At 39.7% G+C, this 24,306-nt stretch overlaps 1 protein-coding gene across 10 annotated transcripts in view; it reads left to right on the plus strand.

Moving 5' to 3' along the window:
• Positions 1-24,306, plus strand: part of agrn (agrin) — a 356,879-nt gene that overhangs the window by 233,467 nt on the left and 99,106 nt on the right. For all 10 annotated transcript variants that reach the window (XM_049463009.1, XM_049463013.1, XM_049463012.1 and 7 more), the window contains 2 exons: positions 4,429-4,653; positions 9,168-9,374. In XM_049463009.1, the coding sequence (XP_049318966.1) occupies positions 4,429-4,653; positions 9,168-9,374 (432 nt within the window). The remainder of the gene's footprint in view (positions 1-4,428; positions 4,654-9,167; positions 9,375-24,306) is intronic.

A 24,306-nucleotide genomic window follows, 5' to 3' on the forward strand; every position in this document is an offset into this window, starting at 1 on the left:
GATGTCTTTGAGTGCTTTCCGTCTCCTGCAGCCCAGGAAGGACGATGTAGTCGGAGCTGAGAGCACCCAGCGGCCCTAAATCTTACTCCTCCGTGCTGTTATGGACATTACTGATCCCACACATACTGTACAGTCCAATCAAATGTTTGGACACTGCTCTGGATTGAATATGAGCTTCATCATTGACCTTCATCTTCAAATAGAACTAGCACAATGAAGAGATTTAACTTGGTCTTTGCATTTAGCAGAATCATCTTTACAGCCATGTATAAAACCTTTATAGCTGTTTCCAGACAAGATATCTACTAAACATCTGGGAGCACAAACACACCAGACAGTTCTGGAACATCATAGTGCAAGGCTTTGGACTCAAAGGTTCACAATTGGTTCACAATTTCACACTGTCAAAAGCAACCATTGAACCTTTTTCACTGTCAGGTCATTGGACTTCTGTTTGTGTTCCCAATTCAATAAGCTTTTTGATGCTGCTGTAGTCATGCAAAACTGCAAAAATCTCCAAAACTTTTACAGGAAAAGAAGAAAAAAGAAACTCAACCTTAATCTATTGTTTTATTCATCAAGTAATTTGGACACTATGTAAAGAACAATGGCCAAATTTAAATTCAAAATATGAGAATTGAGATATATAATATAGAGTTTTTTGTATCGGCTTGCTTGTTGCTATGTCAGCCACAGAAACAGTAGTATTTGATTGATTGAGTTTATATCATCTGCAGAATGTTACAACAATTGGACAATGCATCAACATGCCAAAAGTCATGGGGTATGGACCAATATCATGTCTCATGACCATGATATTGCCATATGCAATAAAAGCTAAGCAGTCCTCTGAGGTAACAGTACAAGATGACATCATCCATCTAATACAGTAAATTAGTATTTTTTAATAATTTATTATTATTAGTGTTTATTTCTTTGCCAGCCACAGGAACAGCAGTTTTTGTTGGAATTCATTTGCATTCAGTTTCAAATAAAGATATATCTGTAATATTCAAATTACAGAAATATGGACATCATTGTCCAACGTTCACCTATCTATTAAAAACATCTCTGGTACCGTTATAATGTAATCCTCTCAGTAATCACCCATATTGTCACCATATAGCAGAACACAGTGTTCTTTGGTTTTGGATTACATAACCCCATGCATGCATTACATTACTATCCAGCCCTGGTGACAATGCCTTGGCTATTATTTTAAAATGTCAAAAACCATAAAAAAATATGGGAAATCATTACACGAGTAGGCGACGTTTTGTATTAGTACCATTACACCCTCACAGTCACAGATATACACGTTCACACAATCCCTCTCTCTCGCTCATACACACCAGGGATAATGAAAAGCCTAGATAAAAAGCAGAGCCCAGGCATGCACCCCGGACAGGCACAGTGGGAATCCAGCCATTGTTGTTTCAATGGACGCTCGCACAAATTAAGGCTGGCTATGTGTGAGCACTAAAGCAGATAAACAGTGGCTGGAGTTGTTGTTGGTCCAGCGTACACATCCTGGCCTCGGCTGAGCCCGCCTCTTCGCACCGGAGCCAGGCTAATAGAGCGAGCTCATCCGCACAGCTGGAGCGGCCTGCTCGCCTCTGGCTAATTACGGCGGCCTGGACTGCTGGACTGCAGGGCTGCAGGGTTGCTGGTTTGCTGGGCTGGTGGACTGCTGGACTGAGCGCTTGCTGCTAATGGGAGGTAATGGTTTTTGCGGTTTTAATGGCTGGCTCATATAGTGACTCATACGACTGGAATTAGCACTCTGCATTAGCATGGCCCTTTGTCCATTATCCTGAGTCCATTTCCAATTTTTCATTTTTCCTCCTCTAGCGTGGTTCATTCCATAATGAAGTGTGCTAATGTACATAATCCCTGACCTGATACTGGCTCTAGGGGTCTCCCTGCCCTGCCAGCAAGCTCATATGGGGCTCACATTGGTGGAACATGGGGTAGTTGTGTTCCAGGTGGGCATGGGCTCTGAGTGTGCTGACTCCTGGCATTATTTATTTAAATAATGGGTTTCTTCCCCTCCCTCCTTGAAAAAGATATAGAGAAACATGATTTTCAGTAGGCAATTCTTCATCTATGTGATGATTTTATATTGCTTTTACAGGGAACCATGTGTTTTTGTTCCTTCTGTCAACCTGAGTTACCATTACAAGGTAAAAAAAAAATACTTTATTGCAGCATTGCAGTAAAGACAATTGTAACTTGCTCTTATGGCCTACAACACTGTGGCCAAGCAGGCAACTATTATATATATATTATATTACATAGCTATAGTTACTGTGATTAGTGTAATTAGGAAACTCTCACTAGAGGGAGTGCTGTATTTACAGCAATGTTATAAATTTGATAGAAACAGAATTTTAATGGTAGAATTTCTCTATAAAAAAATGACATCAGTTTGTTACAGTGTCGGACAACAACATATGCTGGGTCCCAGTTGTGCTACCTGAACAGGCCCCACATGGACTTATTATCTAGAGGTCTCTCTCTATGTCTCTCTCTCTTTCTCTCCCTCACTCTCTTCTCTTTCTGTAGGCTCTTTTATGTGTTATGTGAGCGCTTGTCATTCTTTGTCTTTAATCCAGGGCCTTGGAATCAGTGTGTGTGTGAGTGTATGTGAGTCTTTCTATTGCCTTTGTCTTTATTTTTTTGCCTGATGTCTTCCCCTTTCTCTATCTCTCTCTCTCTCTTGTTTTCTTTCTCTTTCTCTCTCTCTCATCTTTTTTCTTTGTGCCTATTCTCTTATTCTCTTTTCTGTTCTGTATCTCTTTGTTCTGTTTCTGTTCTGTTTCTTCTTTATTCCTCCCATTCTGAGTCTATTTTCTCTCTCTCTCTCTCTCTCTCTCAAGTTTTCTCTCCCCTGACGTGAATGACTTGCTCACAACTCGGCATTGTTCTAATTTGCGACAGCGCCGGAGAAGCGCTTTGTCTCTTCCCTGTGTTGAAAAAGTGCGGAGGCTGGCGAGATTGTCACGCTCCTTTCAGTGGCCAACATGGCATTTCCATTACAGTTTTATGAGGCGCTCCCAGGGCCTGGCTGAGCGCACCCCGTGGCCACTTGTGGACACATTAGCTCTGTCTCTGTCTCGTCCATCAGTCCCTCCTGACAGTTGTCAGTGGTCACGTTTCAGCTTCAGACAGATTCTGCTTGATAAAGGATGTGCTTGATAGACAACAGCTCTGTCAGTTATGACTGGTGTAATAGGTCTTTACCCATAGTGACATCGGCCCTACGTGGGCTTGGTGGGTTCCTGAGTGTGTTGTTACTGGTACCTGATTGAGTAGTGCAGTATATAGTCCAGATGAGGCCAGTGTTTAGGGAAAAAACTATCTGGGACCAATTGGACTACCCATACAGGGACATGGGCATGTTTTTTGGGTTGGCTGAGGAGACAAGAAAGAGTTTACTTGTCTAATTATAAATGAGAGAGAGAGAGAGAGCTCATCATACTAAAAATGGTGGTGTGTTATAAAAAAAAACTCCCGCTCCTCAAAAATTGATTGGCTTATTTATAAAGGTATAACTGAGAAAATCCATACATAACAGTTATAACATAACTGGTTGTAATGGACATATATAAGGACTTTGGAGAAAGACTCTTAAAAATGATGATGTCTTTCAGTTGGTTCTTTGAGCAATGCCAATAAATTATAGGTACTATGATGGGTATAAAGCCCCCCATATCATTGAGCTGTGGAGCAGGGGAACTGTGTTCTTTGGAATTATATGTCCAATTAATTTTGTCCGGCTTGCAGACATAGTGTGGAGATCATCCAACATCCTGGTCTCACTGAAGCTCTTGTCGCTGAATGCAATCAAATCCTTACAGCAATGCTTCACAATCTATTACAATGCCTATTCTTGACAATTGACACAATCACTCCAACAAATACAGAATACACTGTTTTTAATAGCCTCAATTTCAGAAGAAACAATGAAAAACTGAATGAGCAGGTGTCCCAATACTTTTGTCCACATAGTAGACAATCTTAGACAGGACAACAACGTCACACAAGAAGAACTTTACAAGATAAATACACTTTAGGACACGCTAGCAGGTTTGGCAGCAGTAAAACCAAGCACTGTTCAATTTTTACTCATAAGCTCAAAATGTGTTCGGTACACTTCAAGCACGATTGCAGCCAATTTATGGGGATGTCATCAGCAAAAGGTGTGTCAACCAGGACAAGGCTTCAAATGTCATCCCTGCAGGATACTTCCAGTCCCAAATTTCAAAATCTCTGAAATTCATTCCCAGCAGTTCTGACTACATTACTGCACCTTGCATATGAAGCTCACAGTTAATGTAAATAAGCCTTGGGAATAATACCAGGAAATTTGGTTTTGCTTTATTGGTTAACATTTTAACTTTATTTTTCTCGTTCTTTTTTTATCAGATCCGTGCCGTGACATCCAGAGCGGCCTTAACTTCACGTGTTTGGTGAACGCTCAGACCCGCAAGATGGAGACTTCTGCCCCACCTGACTCCTGCCCACCAGGAGCCGAGCCACTGTGCGCCAGCGATGGGAGGAGCTACAGCAGTGAGTGTCAGATGCAGCGAACTGCCGTGCTGAAGGAGCGACACCTGAAGAAGGTCCACTCAGGTCCCTGCCAGCCACAAGGTAGTCAGAAAAATCACACTTTAAAATTTGTTTAGAAGTGATTTTTTTTTTTGTGTGTGTTTTTTTTTTTTTTTTTCCATTTTCTTCCAATTTAGCTAGGCCAATTGTCCCACCCATTCGGAGGAAAGTGTAGCAACTCGGTTCTGATACATTAACTCACAGATAGACACCTTGTGCTAATCAACATCACTCTAGGAGAGATGAGGGGAAAGAGCCCCATCTACCTACCCAGAGAGAGCAGGGTTCGGCAGCTGAGGGCAAGCTACATGACCGGGATTCAAACCAGAGACCTCCCGATCAAAGTGACAGCACTTTAGACCGCTGGACCACTTTATTTTTGTTTAGGTTTAATATCACAGTTTGCAAGGATAATATTACTGATGAGAAGTTTAAAATCCACTATTAAATAAAAAAAACAAATCACTGCTTAAAAGTTTAAATTGCTACTCAGAAGTTTACGATAACTATTTAAAAGTTAAAAACAATTGGTTAACGGTGTTTAAATCATTATGTAAAAGTCTAAAATCACAACTTAAAAGGTTAAAATTACTGATCGAAAAATTTAAATTACTTTTCAAAAGTTTTAACTATTCAAAACATTTAAAACCATACTCCAAAAGTTTACAATCACTAATTAAAAGTTAAAAATCAACTAACTTCAAAATTACTTCCCAAACATTTACAATCACTGTTTAAATTCATTACATTATAATTGTATTAAGTTTAAAAATATTACTTGACAATAGTTACAAAATGTGAAAATTCTATTCAAAAGTTTAAAATCACTTTTTGAAAAGTTCAAAATTGCGTCTTGGACAATAAAGGTCAGATTTTGAACTATATAGCATTTTTAAATGGAGATTTTCTATTAAACGTAAAATTTAGTGCCCCATAAAGTAGCTTGTTGAATGTTCAAAGGAAGTTAAAAACATTTTCCATTGTAAAATAAAACAAAGGTAGGTATCAATTAAATTAAGCTTTAATATTGGCTTGCATTTCAAAGGCAGTAAGTAAATCTAAAAAAAAAAAATTTAATGATAAGTAACAGTTTTACAGTCTGTAAGCTTTTTGTTCTGAAAATACTTGAAGGAGAAATGTGGCATAAAGCATCTAAACGTATATATTGTGGTGTCTGGTTTAGTTTTAAATTCTGCTGTTGAAGTTATCACAGAGTGTAAGATACAGAAAAGTATCTTGAGAAGCAATCCTCCAGTTATGAATGGTAGTGTAGGTCAGTGTGATGTGCACTACCCTCAGCCCAGATAGCATCATCTCTTGCCCGCGTGCCCACACGCAGCTCCCAATCTGGGATGGAGTGGCCCGCGGCGGCGTCTGATTTATTTTGTCATGGCTGCAGCGAGGAGGCTTTGGACAAATTAAGTCGGGTTAGCGGCGCTGTCATGCCTGCGCGATACCAATCTCCACAAATCCAATTTGCCTGTCGGGCGCTGGCAGGTGTATTGTGGCAGGACTGGATCTTCGGCAGTGATGAAAAGATCCTCCCCGCCTGACGCCCCACGGCCAAACGCACAACCAGCGTCTCGCTCGCCCGCCCGCCGTACTTTAGATTATTATTTGTGAGCGGAGTTTGTTCCAGTTTTGTGTCGTCCAGCAGTGAAAGTGTAAAGAAGTTTGTAAAGACAGTCTGTCTGTGTGTTTATGTACGTTTCTCGGACACATATATCTCATAAATATCTATAGGTATATACTATATACATATCCTGAGTTTGTTGAACAACCAATAAAATGTATTGCGTTAGATCAACTACCTTCTCAGGATTAAAAAAGTGATACACACTCGATTAAATGCTTTATTTATATTTTTCTGTCATGGTTTAATATTAATTATACATTACCTGAACATTTTGAATCATATTGAGTAAATCATTGCCTGTATTAATTTTAGCTGAGTGGTCTTAATCTCATTAAACAACTTCATTTTTGACTGTTTTTACATTCACTAATCCATGGAATTCAGATTACCAGGCAAGTCCATATCAGGCTTTCTGACTGTTTTGATTCACTTTAGTCTGCTGGTTCAAAGTTTATTAACTGAAAACTTCCCAGAAGAGTTTAAATTTTAATGTATGATTGACTGTTTTATATCACATGTTTGAAGTCATGGTAAGAGATCACTTTCAATCTTGTTATTTGACTCTTTTGAGTCAACATGTTAACTGACTGGCTCTAATTCAAATGTACAGACCAGTTTGAATCATATTATCTGACTCTTTTGATTCACATTAGGTGATTGGTATGAACCACATTCACGGAAAAGATGCTAGGCCAGTTTGAATCACGTTATTTGACTCTTTTGATTCACATTAGGTGATTGGTATGAACCACATTCACTGAACAGTTGCTAGACCAGTTTGAATCATGTTAGCTAACTAGTTTAAATCTCATTGGTAAAATAAGTTGCAGTTGCCAGTTACTTTAAATCATGTTAACTGAAGAGTTGGCTGACTGGTTTTGAATCACATTAGCTGAACAGTTTGAATCATATTGACTCTCTAGTTTGGTAACAAATGGCTTGCATGATTGAATCGCATTGACTGAACAGTTTGACTCATATTGACTCTCTAGTTTGGTAACCATTGACTCACTAAATTGAATCACATTGACTAAACAGTTTGACTCATGTTGACTCTCTAGTTTGGTAACCATTGACTCACTAAATTGAATCACATTGACTAAACAGTTTGACTCATGTTGACTCTCTAGTTTGGTAACCATTGACTCACTAAATTGAATCACATTGACTAAACAGTTTGACTCATATTGACTCTCTAGTTTGGTAACCATTGACTCACTAAATTGAATCACATTGACTAAACAGTTTGACTCATATTGACTCTCTAGTTTGGTAACAAATGGCTTACTAAATTGAATCACATTAGCTGAACAGTTTGAATCACATTGACTCTCTAGTTTGGTAACAAATGGCTTATAAGATTGAATCACATTGACTAAACAGTTTGACTCACACTGACTCGCGAGTTTGATCACAAATCAAACTGACTGGTTTGATTCACAGTGGCTGACCAAATTGGTTCAAATTATCTGACCAATTTGAGTCGCATTAGCTAAATGATTGGAATCATTTTATCTGACCAATTTAACTCCAAAATCACTGATCTCAGGACGTTCTGAAGAGCTCCATTTAGGCCTCACTAGGCCTGAGCTCGGCGTGATCAGCCGGTCCTCATCAGTATGTAGAGTCTGTCGCATCCTTAAAAAGGCAGGTTGGGTAATGCAATCAAACGTAAATCAAGCACTGACTTGTACAATAACATAATAAGTCCCCTGATTTTCTCCATCCGATGAAAGGCCTGTGTAATTATAAAGCGCAGCAGCTCGGCTGTGACAGCTAAACACAACCGTGAATAGAAAAAGATTCAAATCAATCTGAATGGAATTAGATAATTGATTAAATAATCAGGCTTGGTAATTAATTCAAAACCCCTAAGTGAGTCAATATCAGCTGTCTGATTGTGCATGAGGGAGAGAGGGAAGGACAGAGAGGGAGAGAGGGAGTATATGAGAGAGAGAGAGACAGAGAGTCTATAAGAATTCATGATCAGAGAGTCTTTAAACGTTCTGTACAGTTTATTTGTGTGGGTCATTATCAGAATACGGCACCTACTGGCATCTAATTGCTTAACTTTTGTTTTATTCATTTCATACTATTTCTAATCTCTTTTATTTTCTGTCATGTATTCATCCACCTGTCATAGCAAGGTGCCCTCCAGGACTGGCAGTTTTATTTTTTATTTTTTATTTTTTTTATATACAAACATGACTGAAAGTAGAGGGTTTTTTTTAGAACTTTTTGATTTTTTCATGATGACCTTGTTCTTGTTTCAAAGATACATTTTGATTTAGTAATTTTTTAAAAGTATTATTATAGTTTAATATGACAGGGTGGGAAGAATATGCTTAATCTCAATATGGAGTAAGTATGGAGACAACATTGAAAATGAGGAACATTAAATGAAATATTAATATTATTATTTTTTAAGAATATTATAATGTGTCCTCAGTCCCTTTGAAAAGAAAACAGTATGAAGGTTGTGACATCACTGATGTTAGTTTACTTTCTTAAAGGAGGAGGTTCCATTATCCCAGGATGACAGGGTGGACAGATCATTCTTGGACACATTTAAACATTTATTTTGACATTTTATATAATAAAAACAGCTGAATAAAAAATGGAAATGCCTAAATTATAACATAAAATCTTACAAATCTTCAGTATATACTGTATATATTTAACATTTCAAAAATAAATCTATGTAAAAGAAGAAAACTGTATTAAATGTAAAAAAAAGCACTTATATAAGGAAGTTTAACATTCTCTATATACTCTATATTAGAAGTAATGTGTTTATACAGAGTTTATCTTGCAAATTGTATTGATAAACATTGTTTACATAAAATGTAATCAACTATGCTGCACTTTATGTTACAAAAATGGCACTTAATATTAATATTAGGCCTTTTGCGTTCCACAGAGGAGTGTAAGGAGGAGTGTAGGTTCAGCGCGGTGTGTTTGTTGGAGAATGGAAGGGCACGGTGTTCCTGCGATCCCATCCACTGCGACGGCACCTACAAGCCCCTGTGCGGCAAGGACGGGCATACGTACCCCAACGACTGCGAGAGGAGGAACGCCGAGTGCAGAACGCAAACACACATCCCTGTCAAACAGCAAGGGACATGCGGTGAGTAGAGAAGTATGGTGGTGTAATATAATGCTTATGAAAATAAGCAATGTGCAGTATATATATATATATATATATATATATATATATATACATGTATACTGTGTTTATACTATATGTCTTGTACATGGGGGGGTGTTCACATATTTACATATGTATGTATGTACATATATGTCTTGTAGACCTGACTGGTAAGTACTTATGCTTTGCTTTGTTATAAATGTCTGTCTGTCTCTCTGTCTGTCTGGTTATTAAACTATAAAGGTAGCCATTTATTCTCATCACCATCGATCCCACAGTCCTTCCATTAGCTTCTCTAAGACATGAAACTCTGACCCCATGTCTCCTTCATGTCTGTCATTGCCTCCCAGTGCCAGTCGCCCTCTTCTGTCCACTTCAGTCCACTCCTCGTCCACTCCCCTCCCGCCCTCGTCGCCTCATCCCTCTCTAAAGTGTCCTTGTTGGCTGTCTTTAAAGTGTCTTCTTTCTGTTGCAGTGCGTCTCTCTGTCTGTCTTTGTCCGTGTGACGTCTGCTCTGGGCTGCCGCCGAACACAAACGAGGGAGAGTTGAACCTCTGACCTCTCTCTGGCCCATAGGTCTCCAGCAGGTGGCCCTCAAAGGGCCGGTTGGGTTGACATAAGTCTTCTGTAGCTTCCCTCACTTGTCCTCCAGCCCTCTGTCTGTGCCTTATCTGTCTGTGTATGGCGTAGGCCTCTATCTCTCCCTGTAGCTCTCTTCTCTGGAGGAAAAACACAGTGTCATAGAGGTTGGGAAACTTCTTGCTTTTTGTGTGTGTGTGTGTGTGTGTGTGTCTGTGAAAGATCTGTTTGCCTGGATGCCTCTGTTTTGACCCTGTAACCCTGTGGACCTGTTCTCTGCATGGCAAAGAGCTTGCAATCGCATTTAGGGATGGGTATGGTTATTTGAATATACAGATATTTAATCAGAATACAGTAAATATGTATTTAGATATGGAGACGTGTAGTTTTTAAATTTTGCAATATGATATTATGACATTTTAATTAAAGAGACCCATTAAACAAGTTGAAAACTTGCAAATATGATCAGATATCAAAGATATCCAACAGACATATTAGTAGCACTAATCCAAAATGGATTATATTGCTTTCAACAATGTAATTTCTGTGTCACATATGATGAAAAACACACTAAGTCAGTGAAACAGGCAAAATAAAAATCATATTTTTGTGCATTTCATTTTTAACTATCACGAAAGCATACAACAACAAGACAGAGCAGTATAACCTTTAAGAAATCAGCCATACACTTGTTGATATAAAAAGATAAGCTAGATGTAATATAAAGGAGTGCAAGAAAAACAACTGTGCATGGTGTGAACAAGAATGCCAATGCAGCAGCAGCAGCAGCAACAAAACCAAAACAAAACAAAATACAAGCTACAGTCAAACAAAGACTAAATCCAACAAGCAAAAAATTAACACAAAGCAAAGATAAGTACAAAATACATCAGACAAAAAAATGCTTGAAATAAAACATCTGGAATTTTAAGGTTGTAGTCCAACCTCACGTAAAATTCTGCTCTTCTGCAGTCAAAATTATTACTGAATGATTTTTTAAAAATCTGCACTGATTGGGTGGTGTATGGCACCACAATTATTATTGCAGAAGCCCCATAGCATAACATAGCATAGCATATCATAACAAAAAATTGTCTGGAACCAGAGCAGTATCAATATTTTTGGTAATTATTTCAGAGACTTAACTAAACACTACTGCTACACTGTCAGTGCAGTAAGCAGTTAACAAGCTAAATATTTTGTAAAATCCTGTTAGCTAGAGTTAGCTTTTAGTCTAGCACACACACCCTTCCCATCTTTAGCCTTCTTACTTTCTTTCCTAAGATTATGGCACAGGAGAAACCACAGCCCCAAAGCCTTGTACATGAAGCAACAAATATTTCCATAAATATGTGTGTAAATAGTCTAGTGAAGAAACCTGACTAAAAGTATTTAAAAGGCCGTTGTCTCATGTCAAGACTGTTACATAACAGTTATCTGGTTTTGGAATCTGCATGATTGTAGCTACTAGTTATGAAACTGTCTTTTTAATGAAGAAACAACAGAATATGCATTTTTCAATTTTTGGGCATCTTTAATCCTTAAATTTACTATTAGCTGATACTACTATAGTTCTGAAATTATGGAGCATTCATAAAGTACAGCAGTAAATGAAAGCAGTAAAAAAAAATTTAATCCATTTCAAAATAAAATGTTCTAACCCTGGAATGTTTCATTACTATCTGTAAAAACAATCTGGATATTTGAATAACAGATGGTTAAAATACCCATCCCTGTGGTCCTCTTTTCCCCTGCCACCGTAACACTCCTAGTATCCCACCAAAATGCTCTCAAAACCGCTACGCTAACTGCTCTTAGCATTTCCCTCCTCTCCTAACCATAAACACACCCACAGCTGCAGGAGCTGTGCTGACAGTTACTTAAGGGAAAGAATGGTACATACTCTGTGTTGCTGTCTCTCTTTTCTCTCTTTTCCCCCCGTCCTCAGTATCACCCACTAAGACTCATTAGCATTGTTTTCCCGTCTTCTTGGAAAGACGCATAAATTATCATGCAAAATGGCAGAGCGCTTATGTGTTTTTCTTTAATTCATTATTTCTGACAAAGTAAATGGTTTCGGTCTTCTCTCACACACTTTTGCCAGTAGCAAGTTACAGTGCGCTCATGTTTTTCTTTTTTCTTCTCCCTCCTTCTACTCTTCTTTTTCTTTCGCAAAAAAAAAGAGAAATTATTTATTAAAATTTTTATACTTTGCAAACAGCTCCAGAAACACCTCTTGGATTTAATTAAACATCAAACGCTGAGCGCAGAGGCTGAGGCGGGCTGCGCAGCGTCAGTGCGGGGGGAGATAGCGGGCACTCAGGGGAGGGACAGCCGGCGTTCTGGACACCTGCAAACAGTTTGATGTTTAATTACACAGTGCCTCGTCCTTTGTCTTTACCCTGGCCTTACCCGGCTAGGTCTATTTCAGATGAGGCAGCTCTGGGAAATGACGGTGTGAGGGTGTGTAAGGCTGTTTGAGGCTGCGTGAGGCTACATGAGGCTGCGTGAGGCTGCGTCAGGCTGTGAGCATCCGGCCGGCTTTCAGAAGTTCCAGTCTTAGTTAACAGCATCTCAGATCCACAACTGTGACAAAGCCTGTTCCTCCTGCTGAGGGTCCACAGCTAAACGCATCCCCCGTCACTCTCTGATCAATAGCACAGGCTCAGGAGAGAGAGTGTGTGTGTGTGTGTGTGTGTGTCAGGGCTACAGGGACTGTGCAGAGTTTAAAAGCATGTCGGTGTTGATCTAAGTTCATGACACGCTACAGACACTGGCTGTCATCTGCTGGGAGATGCCTCGGGTGCAAAAGAGAGACGAACAGAGGAACACGAGGAAAGAAACAAAGGAGAGAGAAATAGAAAGAGTACAAAAGAAATAAAGAAAGAAAGAAAGAAAAAGTAAAAAAAAACAATAAAATGCAAAAAGAAAAGAAAGAATAGAACAGTAAGGGGTCAAAAGAAAGAAATAAGGAAGAGCAACACAGGTCAGGAAAGAAAGGAAGAAAGAAAAGATAATTACAGAGAAAGAAAGAAAGAATCTATGAAAATTCAAAAAGAGAAGAAAGAATAGAACGGTAAGGGTTCAAAAGAAAGAAAGAAGGAAGAGCAACATAGGTCAGGAAAAAAGAAAGAAAGAAAGAAAGAAAGAAAGAAAGAAAGAAAGAAAAAAGGGTAACACAAGAGAAGAGAGTAAGAGTCTAGAGAGATTAAAGTGAGAAATTAAAGAAAGGGAAGAGAAAAAAGAGGCAAAAAAGAAAGATAATAAAGAAGATCTGAGAAGAAGGCCAGAGAAAAGAAAGAAAGAATGATAAGAAAAGAAAGAAAGACTAGATAAAAAGAGAAGCTAAATTGGAGAAGAGAAAAAAAGAATACACTGTGTATAAGAAGATAAAAGAAGAAAGAAGGTAAAGTAAGTTGATTAAAGAAAGAAAGAAAATAAGAGAGAGAGAGAATAGCTGTGCTGTTCTTTAGTAAACTGATGAGACAGTGACGGAGGAGGAGTGTACCAGTGTGTAACTCTGTGTCCATTCCTCCGGTCTACAGCAGCACTCTGATGCTACTGAAGCTCAGGTGCTCTCGGGTACTCTTGGGGGCTCTGCGGGACTCTGGGGGGCTCTCGCTCTGCTGCCGGGGTGCTGGGGACACTGTGTAGTCTGCTGTAAAGGGGTGTGCAGAGCGTAATGTCAAGAGAATTCAGGAAAGTGACGAGGGCATAAAAGAGAGAGGGAAAAAGAGATAATGTGCCGTCAGAACTGTCAGCGGACCTGTACGCACTCTTACCGTGCTCTGCTGTTATATGAAGTCAGGTCAAGTCTCAGCGTCCATCAAACAGAAAGAGAGAAAAAGAGAGAGAGACAGAGAGAGAGAGAGGGACAGAGCGAGAACAGACTGATCCTTTGTGCTCCGGATGCTTTCAAACTCTCAGCTGGAATGAAAATACTCCCGGTAAGAGACACATCTGGCCCCCTCTCTCACTCTTTACCTATCACCGCCACACACTTTAAAGATCGGAATAATATGATTCACCTTTTGAGAGGGTTCTGAATTAAAAGTCTTAAAATGTCTTAAATAAAAATCTAGATAAGTAAGGTTTTAAATTGTCTTAAATTTACTGTAAATTTGCTGTAGGGATTAAATGTTAGATGGTGTGTTTAATGCCTGTGGTAAAGCACATACTAACATTAGCGACGAGTTTTCAAGAAGAAAACTAAGGTTAGCAGAGAGCTGGCTAACATTAGCGACGAGCTGCTAGCTAACCTTACTGGGGAGAGAACTAGGGTTAGCGTAGATCTAGCTAACATTAGTGGTGAGCTAGCTAAAGTTACTGGGGAGATAAATAAGGTTAGAATAGAGCTGGCTAACATTACTGGGGAGAGAACTAAGGTTAGCGTAGAGCTAGCTAACATTAGCGACGAACTAGCTAGCATTACTCAGTACACAACTAGTTAGTGTACAGCTAGCCAACATTAAGCAGGAAGCTAGCTACTGTTAATTGGGAGAGAACGTTAGAGAGGTTAGCATAGAGCTAGCTGACATTACCAGGGTGAGAACTAAGGTTAGCAGAGTTACCATTAGCGGCGAGTTAGCTAGGGTTACCGAGGAGAGAACTATGATTAGCGGCGAGCTAGCTAACATGCTAACATCACAATGAAAAAAAAAAAAAGATTACAAATAGGAAACATTAAGTTTTGATTTCTAATAAAATACATTATTTTCTACTAAAGAAATTATGACTACATTTGAGGGTCTTAAATTATATTTATTAACTTAAAAAGTTCTTAAGAAGCATTACATTTGACTTTTAAAATGGACTAAGAACCCTGATACATATGCCTACTTAATATTTGATTTAGTGTCCCTTAGAAGGTTGTGTCTTGACCAGAAACTTTTGGTGGCCACCCATAAGCTTCTAGGAGGATCCTGGTTGGATATCTGACTTCTTTTTCCATTTCATAACCACCAAATTCCAAGCTAATGGCTTGAAGTCATGCTTGAAAACTACATCCATGTTTAGAGCACGAGGCTCCACACACATATACCTCAAGTCAGTGCAGTCTTATTTAGCTTCCATGGAAAATGGCAAAAATCATGGGACACAAGACCACTAGTCATAGTGGTCGTTTGGCGTTTGGCATTGCAATATACAGTATATATAAGTTATTAGTTATGTCAGTTATTAGTCTTAAGACAGAAACCATTACATATTAATTTATAATCGATTAGAATCATTTGTGGTGTTCCACAGGGCTCTACTTTAGGGCTTATTATAATCATATTTTCTCAGTAATGTAAGGTAGTAAGAGTAAAGAAGAGAAATGTGAGCTGATTCACGGAGTTTAATGGGTTAAAATCTACTCTCCCTTCACACACATCCAGATCTCCCCCTGCAGTATTTACTGTATGCTGCTGTCACCGAAAGTCGAGCTTTTTCTGACACTTCGGATGAGGCTCAGCGCTGCGGTTAACACAAGCGCCTGTCCAACACATTCCCACCTACGGGATGAGCTCATAGCAGACTGTGCGTGAGGCAGTGACTGTCCCTGTTTTTATATATATATATATATATATATATATATTTATATATATATATATATATATTTATATATGTATATATATATATATATACAGCTATATACTACAGCTGTAGTGTTGACCCAAATAGGGCTGGTGTAGTAGTATCAGGGTGAATGCCTCCGACCTGCAGATGATACAACCTCACAACAATACTTCCCTCTACCTCTCGATGTATCCCTCAATCACGTGTAATAAAAATTGATCTAATTTGATTAACAGGGTTCTTGGAGAATCCTGTTTGGATATTTGAGCATAACTCCTGGTTGTCTATCTAAGTATTTACTGTACAGCTCTGGAAAAATAAGAGACCACTTAAAAATGATGAGTTTCTTTGATTTTACCAAATTGAAAACCTTTGGAATATCATCAAGGAAAAAAATGGATGAAAGATGGATGGAAGCCACCAAACCGAGCTGAACTGCTTGATTTTTTGCACCAGGAGTGACATAAAGTTATCCAAAAGCAGTGTGTAAGACTGGTGGAGGAGAACATGCCAAGATGCATGAAAACTGTGATTAAAAACCAGGGTTATTCCACCAAATATTGATTTCTGAACTCTTAAAACTTTAGAAATATGAACTTGTTTTCTTTGCATCATTTAAGGTCTGAAAGCTCTGCATCTGCATCAGCCCTTTTATTTTTATTTGGAAATTGGGAGATTTTTTTTTTTTTTGTAGTTTATGGAATAAAACCACAACGCTCATTTTACTCAAACATATACTTATAAATAGCAAAATCAGAGAAACTGATTCAGAAACTGAAGTGGAGCTGTATGTTTACAATATAGGCGTAAGGTCTAGACTTTGGGAAAGCCATTCTAAAAGCTAAATATTGGCTTGCTGTATTCATTCCACTGCCATCTTTTACAAACAGTTGTCAGAAGACAAACAACTCCAGAGCATGTTGCTACCACCACCATGCTTAACAGTTTGTACTCTGTTCCTGAGGTTTAATTTGCTAACATTTACTCTTTTAAATTTGTCTTTGTCACATTTAACATAAATTCTATAAAGTCTTCTAGAAAGCTTTTGTATTACTAGGTTTAGCTGCTAACTTTTGTCAAGCTTAAATGTGTAATTTTTGGAGCAGAACCTGCTTTGTTCATGATTGGCAGCCTCTCAGTGCACTAAAAATGTGAGGATAATAATACCCTCAGAAACCAGCCAGACGCGAGAGCAACAGTCATAGTCATGCAACAGTTCTCTCAGCAGTACTGTTGACCCAAATAGAGCTGGCAGAGGAATATCAGGGTGAATGTCTCCGGCCTGCAGACGTAAAACGACCCCGCAGTACCTGCCACTGCCTCTCTCTGTACCTTTCTATTCTCTCAGGCTCTCGCTCCGTTTCCCACTCCTGTGCTTGCTTTTGATTCCTCCCAGTGCAGTGACTCATAAAGACTAACAGTGAGCTCCAGCTCGGAGATGTCGAGCACTATAGCCGGATGAATAGAGCAGGGACTCGCGCCCGAGGTGACGAGAAGGCTGTGATTAACACTGAGTATTTGCATGTTTATTTGATTAGCATCTCCGGCTGAAAACGACACCACTGTGAACACGTACGACTCTTTGCTCCTGCCCCTTCAAAAAAAAGAGGCAAAACAATAAGTATTTAAGCGGCCATTGAGCGGCACCGGGCCTGGAGTGCTCTGGGTAATGAATCCAATTAGAGGTGCAGATCGGAGAGCCAGGGTAACGCGATTATATTTAGCTCGACCCTCGGTAGCTCGCAGTGTGAGCGAGGGGAATCTGGGTCACCGTGGTAACTAAGGAAGCCTTCACCAGCTCATGTGTGAGCAGATGTGTGCATGTGTACGTGTGTGTGTTTGTGTGTTTGTCTTTTTGTTAGGTTGAATCCTGGGTTGATTGGGTTTGTTGACCTTGGCACAAAAGGAGTATCTTTAAAATACACTTAAAATAACAGAATAAAGATTGAACTGCAGAGAATGGTCGAAAATGAAAAAACAATAAAGTATAAAAGGCTATTTTGTATGATTTAATGATTTGAAATAGCATAAGGATTTACGAGTATCATGTCCAATTACTTTTGCTATGCCCCAAGGAAGATAATGAATGCTGAACTAACCTGTGAGCAGAATATTAATTGTTCCGTTGAAAACAGCTGAAATTCCTCTCATTACAGTTGAAACATCTGTAATAATTGTTGTAATAAATTATATTATCAGGATACTATTATATACTAATCACATTAAGGGTATTTTCACACTTGTTTTGAATAAACGAGTCCAGGACATCCAGGACTGATTCTAAGCTTGTTTGGAGGAGGGGCTTATTATCACTAGTTTGTTTTCACACCAGAAAATTATTTTACTGATAAAAATCCTAAGCTCTTTTGGGATGTATAACATTTTATTTATGATAAGCTCCTCCAAACAAGGAGCTGTTGTCGCATCAGAATATTGTTACTCATTCAGGCCATTCGGTGTAAGGCGAGCGTTTATCACCATGCTGTCAGAACCCGCACTTACTTCACAAAGCTTGAGCTTATTGTAGTAACTTCACTCCAGTACTATCAATGCATGGGTTTGTTAAGATATATAGATTTGAAGGCAAGTAATGCATTAAGTTCCACAAAATGAACCAATCATACAACCGCACACATGGCACAGGGAGCAGATACTGTAGCTTACTTCCACACCTGCAGCGGTCTACACTAGAGACAGTTTGATGGAAATCCACAACTACAGATTTCAGAAGGACTTGAGATCAGTACTTTGGATTACTCTTAACCTTGAAGGCAGAAAACGTTTACAGCGTTACAATGTAGCAAACTGAAAAATGTAGCAAACTGAAAAATGTACCAAACGAAAAAAGGCTAGTGAGAAAGCTGCAAAAAAAAACTTTCTTTACCCTGCTTCTCTCTCCTCGGAATTCCTCCACTTTCTCAGACTTCCGCAGCCTGTTTGCTACACATTGCTAGTCTGGGTGAAATCTGGCAGCTGAACTGCATCTTCCTCCAGCACTAATGCACATCCACCATGAGATGGGGAGTTATTTTATATAATGTCACCCCAGCTTCTTCCACCTCTTTTTTATTCCTCTCCTGCTTTCTCTTCTTCACTCCCTCTGCCCAGTCCATGGGGCTTCACCTCATCCCTCGCCTGTGGGTTCGGGGCGGGCAAGTGAATCAGCTCCTTGTTTAAATTCAGGCAGTGTGGAGTGAAAAGTTTGTACGCCCTTGCAGCCATAGCTTGGTGATAAGTGCTCCGTCAAAAAGCAAACAGCGCCTCAGGGGGGATTTCTGCCTGCGTCGCGCTAATATTTCCCCCTCTCTATCCTACTCATGCCTACATGCTAATAAATGTTTTCCCCTGAGCCATAGGGAGGAAGGGCGGAAGAGAAAGAGAATGAAAGGAAAGGAGAAAATAGGAGAACAACAGAGGAAGAGGAGGAGGAAGGGTGGATATGCTATAGCACCTCAAAAAAAAACAATTCTTCTAGTAGTATTCACTGTGCAACATGACATTTCCATGATAATTTGATTAGTCACGTTGATTAGATGTCTGAGCGGATGAACGTCAATGATGTGTGCTGTCCATTAGTTTGCCCTAAGTGGAAGACTCTGTACAAGCTATGCTTGGTCAGTTCCATGCTCGTCATCAATGCCAGTTTATCGTCAACATTGGAACGACATAGATTTTTTATAATGTAAGTTAATGTAGCATTATAGTAAAATATTGTTTTTACCCCTGTCACAATAATTATATTAATAATGCTAATAATCAGACAGTATACTGACATAAATTTTGCTTTAACAAGCAATTTTCAACAACAGCACATTACCGTATTTTTAGAACCATAAGGCACACATAAAATCCTTTAACTTTCCCAAAAATCGAGAGTGCGCCTCCGCTAAAGTACAGCATTATATGGGTGAAGTTTCAGTGAAGTTTCTCCAGCGCTAAGGCTGGGTGCAGCAGCATTAGCATTAGCTAGCTCTTTTGCAGTTCATATAGAAGTGACTATATTGGACTGTAGTCTGCTTGTTTACCCTGTTGAACAGAGTTCATCAGTGTAGCGCTATTGTGTGGCATTTATGTCCTGCTAGCGCTGCAGTTAGAGGCTAATGCTAATGCTGCTGCACCCAGCCTTAGTGCTGGAGAAACTCCACTGAAAACTCACCCTTAGACAAAACATTGGAAATCTAAACTTACTGTAAATAAACAAAAGTGCTTTACTCACCCACAGTTTTTCAGGAGAGAAATCTGTGTAGATTAACATCCAGTTCTCATTTGACTTATAAAGAAATTGTTTTTATTTTAAGAATAACAGTTTTACTTTAGGCACTTCCCCCAACTTCCCTATTAAAAGGGAAACATGGCAACACCCTTACTTCAATTTAGGCATCCTTACATAATGCCTTATAATGCGGTGCACCTTATGTACGAAAATAGATGCCTTATAATCCTTATATCTTTATGTAGGCTTATTTTTTTAACAGTGTATACTTGTTATTATTTTGTCAGTATATCAGTGGCATAAAATGGTCTTAAAATGACAGTAATATTGTTAATAATCGCAATATTTGTTCTGGGGCAACTATGTGTTATTGTGACAGGCCTAGTTATGTGGATCATCCAAAAATGGATATACAAGATTTTTTTTCCTAACTGAAACATTATGTCGTTTTGGACCCTGCTAAGCTGGTCTGCTTATCACCAGCAAAAACAGTACAGACCAGTATGGCTGGTCCCCAGGAAAGCCAGCATGTGTTGTGCTTTGGATGCTGGTCCCCAGCAAGAGAATCTGGAATGCTAATCACCAGCAAATCCAGCCTTCCTGCTAGAAAAAAAAAATGTACAGACCACTATGGCTGGTCTTTGGGAAATCAGCATGTGTTGTGCTTTGGATGCTGATCCTTTGGATGCTGTTTTATGTCCATAATATTTCCCATAATAATGACCACGATATCTCTGTGATGACTTTAAAGCATATGAATTGTCTTTTGGTTAGACATACCAGACATACCATGTGGATTTACTTATATTAGCATTGAGTCTGTGTGAGGTTGTTTTATAGGTGCTGTATATGGTTTCAGTGCATTTTGTGATTGTGTTCTTAATGTGGTCTGTTTGTTCACTGGAAAAGTCTTGTGTTCGTGTTCTTATTCCTGGATCTGTAATTGGGAAACAATCAAAGTGGCTCAGGCTCAAGCAACACAACACTATTTCAGCCAATCAGCAAAAAACAGGGGTCATTTGTGTACATGCAGAGAACGTAGGAAAGGAGGAGGGGGCAAGGGTCAAGATATATAAATATTGGTCAGTAGAGAGAGCTCTGAACATTAAAAGTCATGAAAGCAGATAAGGATTTATGTTTGATACATGGAAAAATTTGACTTCCTGTTATTGTTTCACAGAAATCGGTTGAAAGTCTTATTTGCAAATATTACAGGATAATTGGATCATTTTAAAAGCAGAAATTTTGTAGCATCACTGAAGGAAGTGGTGTGTTTGTTTTGCCATTGACTTCTTATATCAACAGTCATTCTAATGATATAGGTGCGGCCATATTGCATGAAGCTAATTAGCTGGTAGCTAATTTTGCCAACAATTAGTTTGCACTCAGGACTTTCTTAATGTTACTCATGCACTCAGTAGACCAATAGACATGTTGTAAACCATAACTCTGTCCTTCCAGCACAGATAGAAAAGAAAGAGGTTTAAATTTGTTAGCGCTATCTTTGCTAACACACGTCTCTCTTTACTCCCCGGATCTGAGGGAGCGAAGAGTCTCCTCCTCCTCCTTCTCCTCCAGAGTGGTCTTATCACTATTCACATGTTGCTACTAATCCTGATGTGAAGGACGAGACTCAGGAGATGCCCATCTCCATATGCATAAGCTGCAGCCGAGCAGTTCACTTTTGCGCGCGTGTTATCATGCTAAACTGTCTCCACCTCCTCCACACGGGCTGAAGTGGATGGAACTCCATCACGGGGGCTTAAACAACCCCCCCAGTCGCCTGCGCAGGTTAATGCTAAAAACTCCATTAGCTTGTCAGACACAGTCTTTAAGTCTCGCCTAATGGTAGCGACCGAGAGGCAGCACGCCCGCTGAACGGGAGACAGGTATCGGGACGAGTTTTGACAGCCTACAGTCACAGACCCTTCAGCTGGAGATGCTGAGGAATAAGGAGCAGCCATGGGAGCTGTCAGCACCCATAATCCCAGTGGGTCTCGTCTCTAAACTGGAATTTCAGGCTAATTAAAGCAATGTTCTGTGGAAAAATAAAATATACACATTTCTATCATTACCCTAAATGTAGTCAGTGAGCCAAGACGTGCTCGGTTTCAGGGCATTGCTCCTTTAGGTTTGTGCTGGAGCTGAGGCTAATGTTGCTATTGTATAGGGTTTAAGCTGATGGTCAATGGTTGGCCAGTCGTTCTAGCCTCAAACTGTTTTGACTTAAGAGATTAAGTAAAGAAAGTCGGAAAAAAAAATATTTTGTGGAGAATTAAATTCAGTTTAAGGCAGAAACTCTGCTGCAAAGACTAGCCTAAGCCTACTAGCCTACTTTTACTCTTTTAGCTTGTTTCAGATGATCTGTGCTGGTTTTTGATGGGCAAACTGGTTGAGAAGCTGGTTATTCAGGTAGAAAAACATTCTCTGAACTGGTTAGGATGCTAGGAACAGCTCCTAAAAATCTCCTATCATAGTGTAGAGTAAATCATTAAAGGAACCGTGTATTTAATTTATTGAATATTTAAGTATGTGACCTTGCATTGGGGCTAAAAATGCACAGATTCAGTTTTACAAACCTGTTTACAACCATGTAACAGACTATTTGTCCTGTTACTTAATGAGAGCTTCTTTTATTTAAGCCTTAATTTTACTGAGTGGTTTATGTCACTATAACTAGCTTACAGAAGCCAAATGTTAAATCATATTATATGATTCCAAAATCCTTCCTTACTATTTGCCTTCCTCTTAATGTGATAGACTTTTTATATTAGCATCAACTAGCTCCCCCAAGATTTTTTTTTTCCCTACTGATGCGTGTTTACCTCCAGGTTGGTTCAACTGAGGTAGTCTAGTTTGTTTTGGAGGGAGCAGATAATAGAGAGAATGCAGCTAAAAGAAGTTCAGCTTGTGTTAGCTTTCAGCCTAGCTTGGAATCTCGTTTGCTTCCTTAGCAGTGTGTTCACTTTGTTGCGTACAAAGTTTAATTGCGCTTTCTGAGGACACTGGTACAAGAACAGCCATAGACACAAGCCTTGGTTTGCGTAGCCAACCCTGTTGCAATAACTATAGAGATCTAGAGGTGATTAGCTGCTCTCCAGTATCAACAACACCATATTCTCCTGAAATCACCATTGTTTTTTTTACTGCTTATATACCACTGTTGAAAAAAAAAAAAAACACTCATCGCTGTTTGAATTAGAGCCACAGAAATATTTTTTTAAATAAGTTTTAAAGTGCACTTTACTTTTGCAAGAAGTATTGAGTGGTACTTTTTACAGTTCTTTGCCCAATTCTGCAATGTTAATTAGTCCATGTCCACTTGTAGCAACGTTAGCCTTTAATCTCTTGTTCACAAAACTCTTGAACTAATCTAAGTGTGGCTATTCCCTCCACATGTGTTTTAATCTTGTACCCAGTTTTTTTAAACTTCAGCAGAGGAAGTGCAGAGTGCAGAATCTGGGGAGGCTGATACCCGAGGCCCTTCAGCACCTGGTGGCAGGGCTGGCGTGGGGTGTGCATGAGTGTGTGCACTAGGGCGTGTGTGAAGGCTGTGGCTGGTGTGACAGGAGCTATATTTGTGCTTGGCAAGCCACATCTCCTCTCTAACACCCCCAGCCCACCATGCCTGATCATAGCAATTAGCCGGTTCTCAGAGTCCCTGCCGCTCTCTCGCACCTTCTCATTATCAGGCGTGCTTTTGTGCTCACGCGCGCGCTTTTGCGCTCCAAACATGCGTGGGCTCCCTGTTTATGTACATCTGTTACTTTTATTTCTTCTTCCCTCTTTTATTTCTCTCGTTTTTTTTATTATCGCAAGCCTCTCTCCGGCGTGCCGCAACTTTTCCCTGCAAACGGAAGCTTGAAAGCCTGGAAGCCTGGAAAACTTCAGATGCGACTGCTTGCCTGCTTTCTCACGGCGCCTCGCCTCTCTCCCAGCGGCTGTCCCGCCGAGGCATATGGCTGTCAACCCTCTACAGCTGGAGTCCTTGAGCAGTGGCTGCGCAGCGCAGGCCTCGGGGACGACAGCCTGCGATTTCAAAGAGGCTTCCTCTCTCTGCCTTGGAAAAAAGCGAAAGAGGGGGGCTCATTTTTTACTGAGAAAATATGCAAGCCATCTCAATTACCAAAGCCTGCCTCGGCTGCTGGAAGTTTCTACAAAGTCTGTAATCGCGCCTGCATGTAAGATTATTTTTCAGAGAAAGAACTTTTTTCCTTTTTTTTTTTCGCCCCCCAACTCCAGCTCTCTCTCACTCGCTCGCTTTCTCGCCTTCTCCTTTCCTTGACTTAATAAATCTGAAAGAATTTCTCCCCTCCAGAGGGACTGAGAAATCGACAGAAAAGAAAGGATAGAAAAAGAAAAGGGAAGAAAGAAAGAGGGTTTCCGTTATTCTTTCATCTCGTTTTTTTTTTTTGGGGGAGGGAGTGAAGGCGCGAGGAGGGGACGAAGGCAGACAAAGCGTTATCGGAGGCAGCAGTTGCGTTTCCGAGCCGCGCCCTGGGAAATGGGTCATTCCAACCTTTCAAGAAGACCATGAATGCCTACTGATGAGCGCGCTCC

This window comes from Astyanax mexicanus, chromosome 13, assembly GCF_023375975.1.
Source record: "Astyanax mexicanus isolate ESR-SI-001 chromosome 13, AstMex3_surface, whole genome shotgun sequence".
NCBI lineage: Eukaryota > Metazoa > Chordata > Actinopteri > Characiformes > Acestrorhamphidae > Astyanax > Astyanax mexicanus.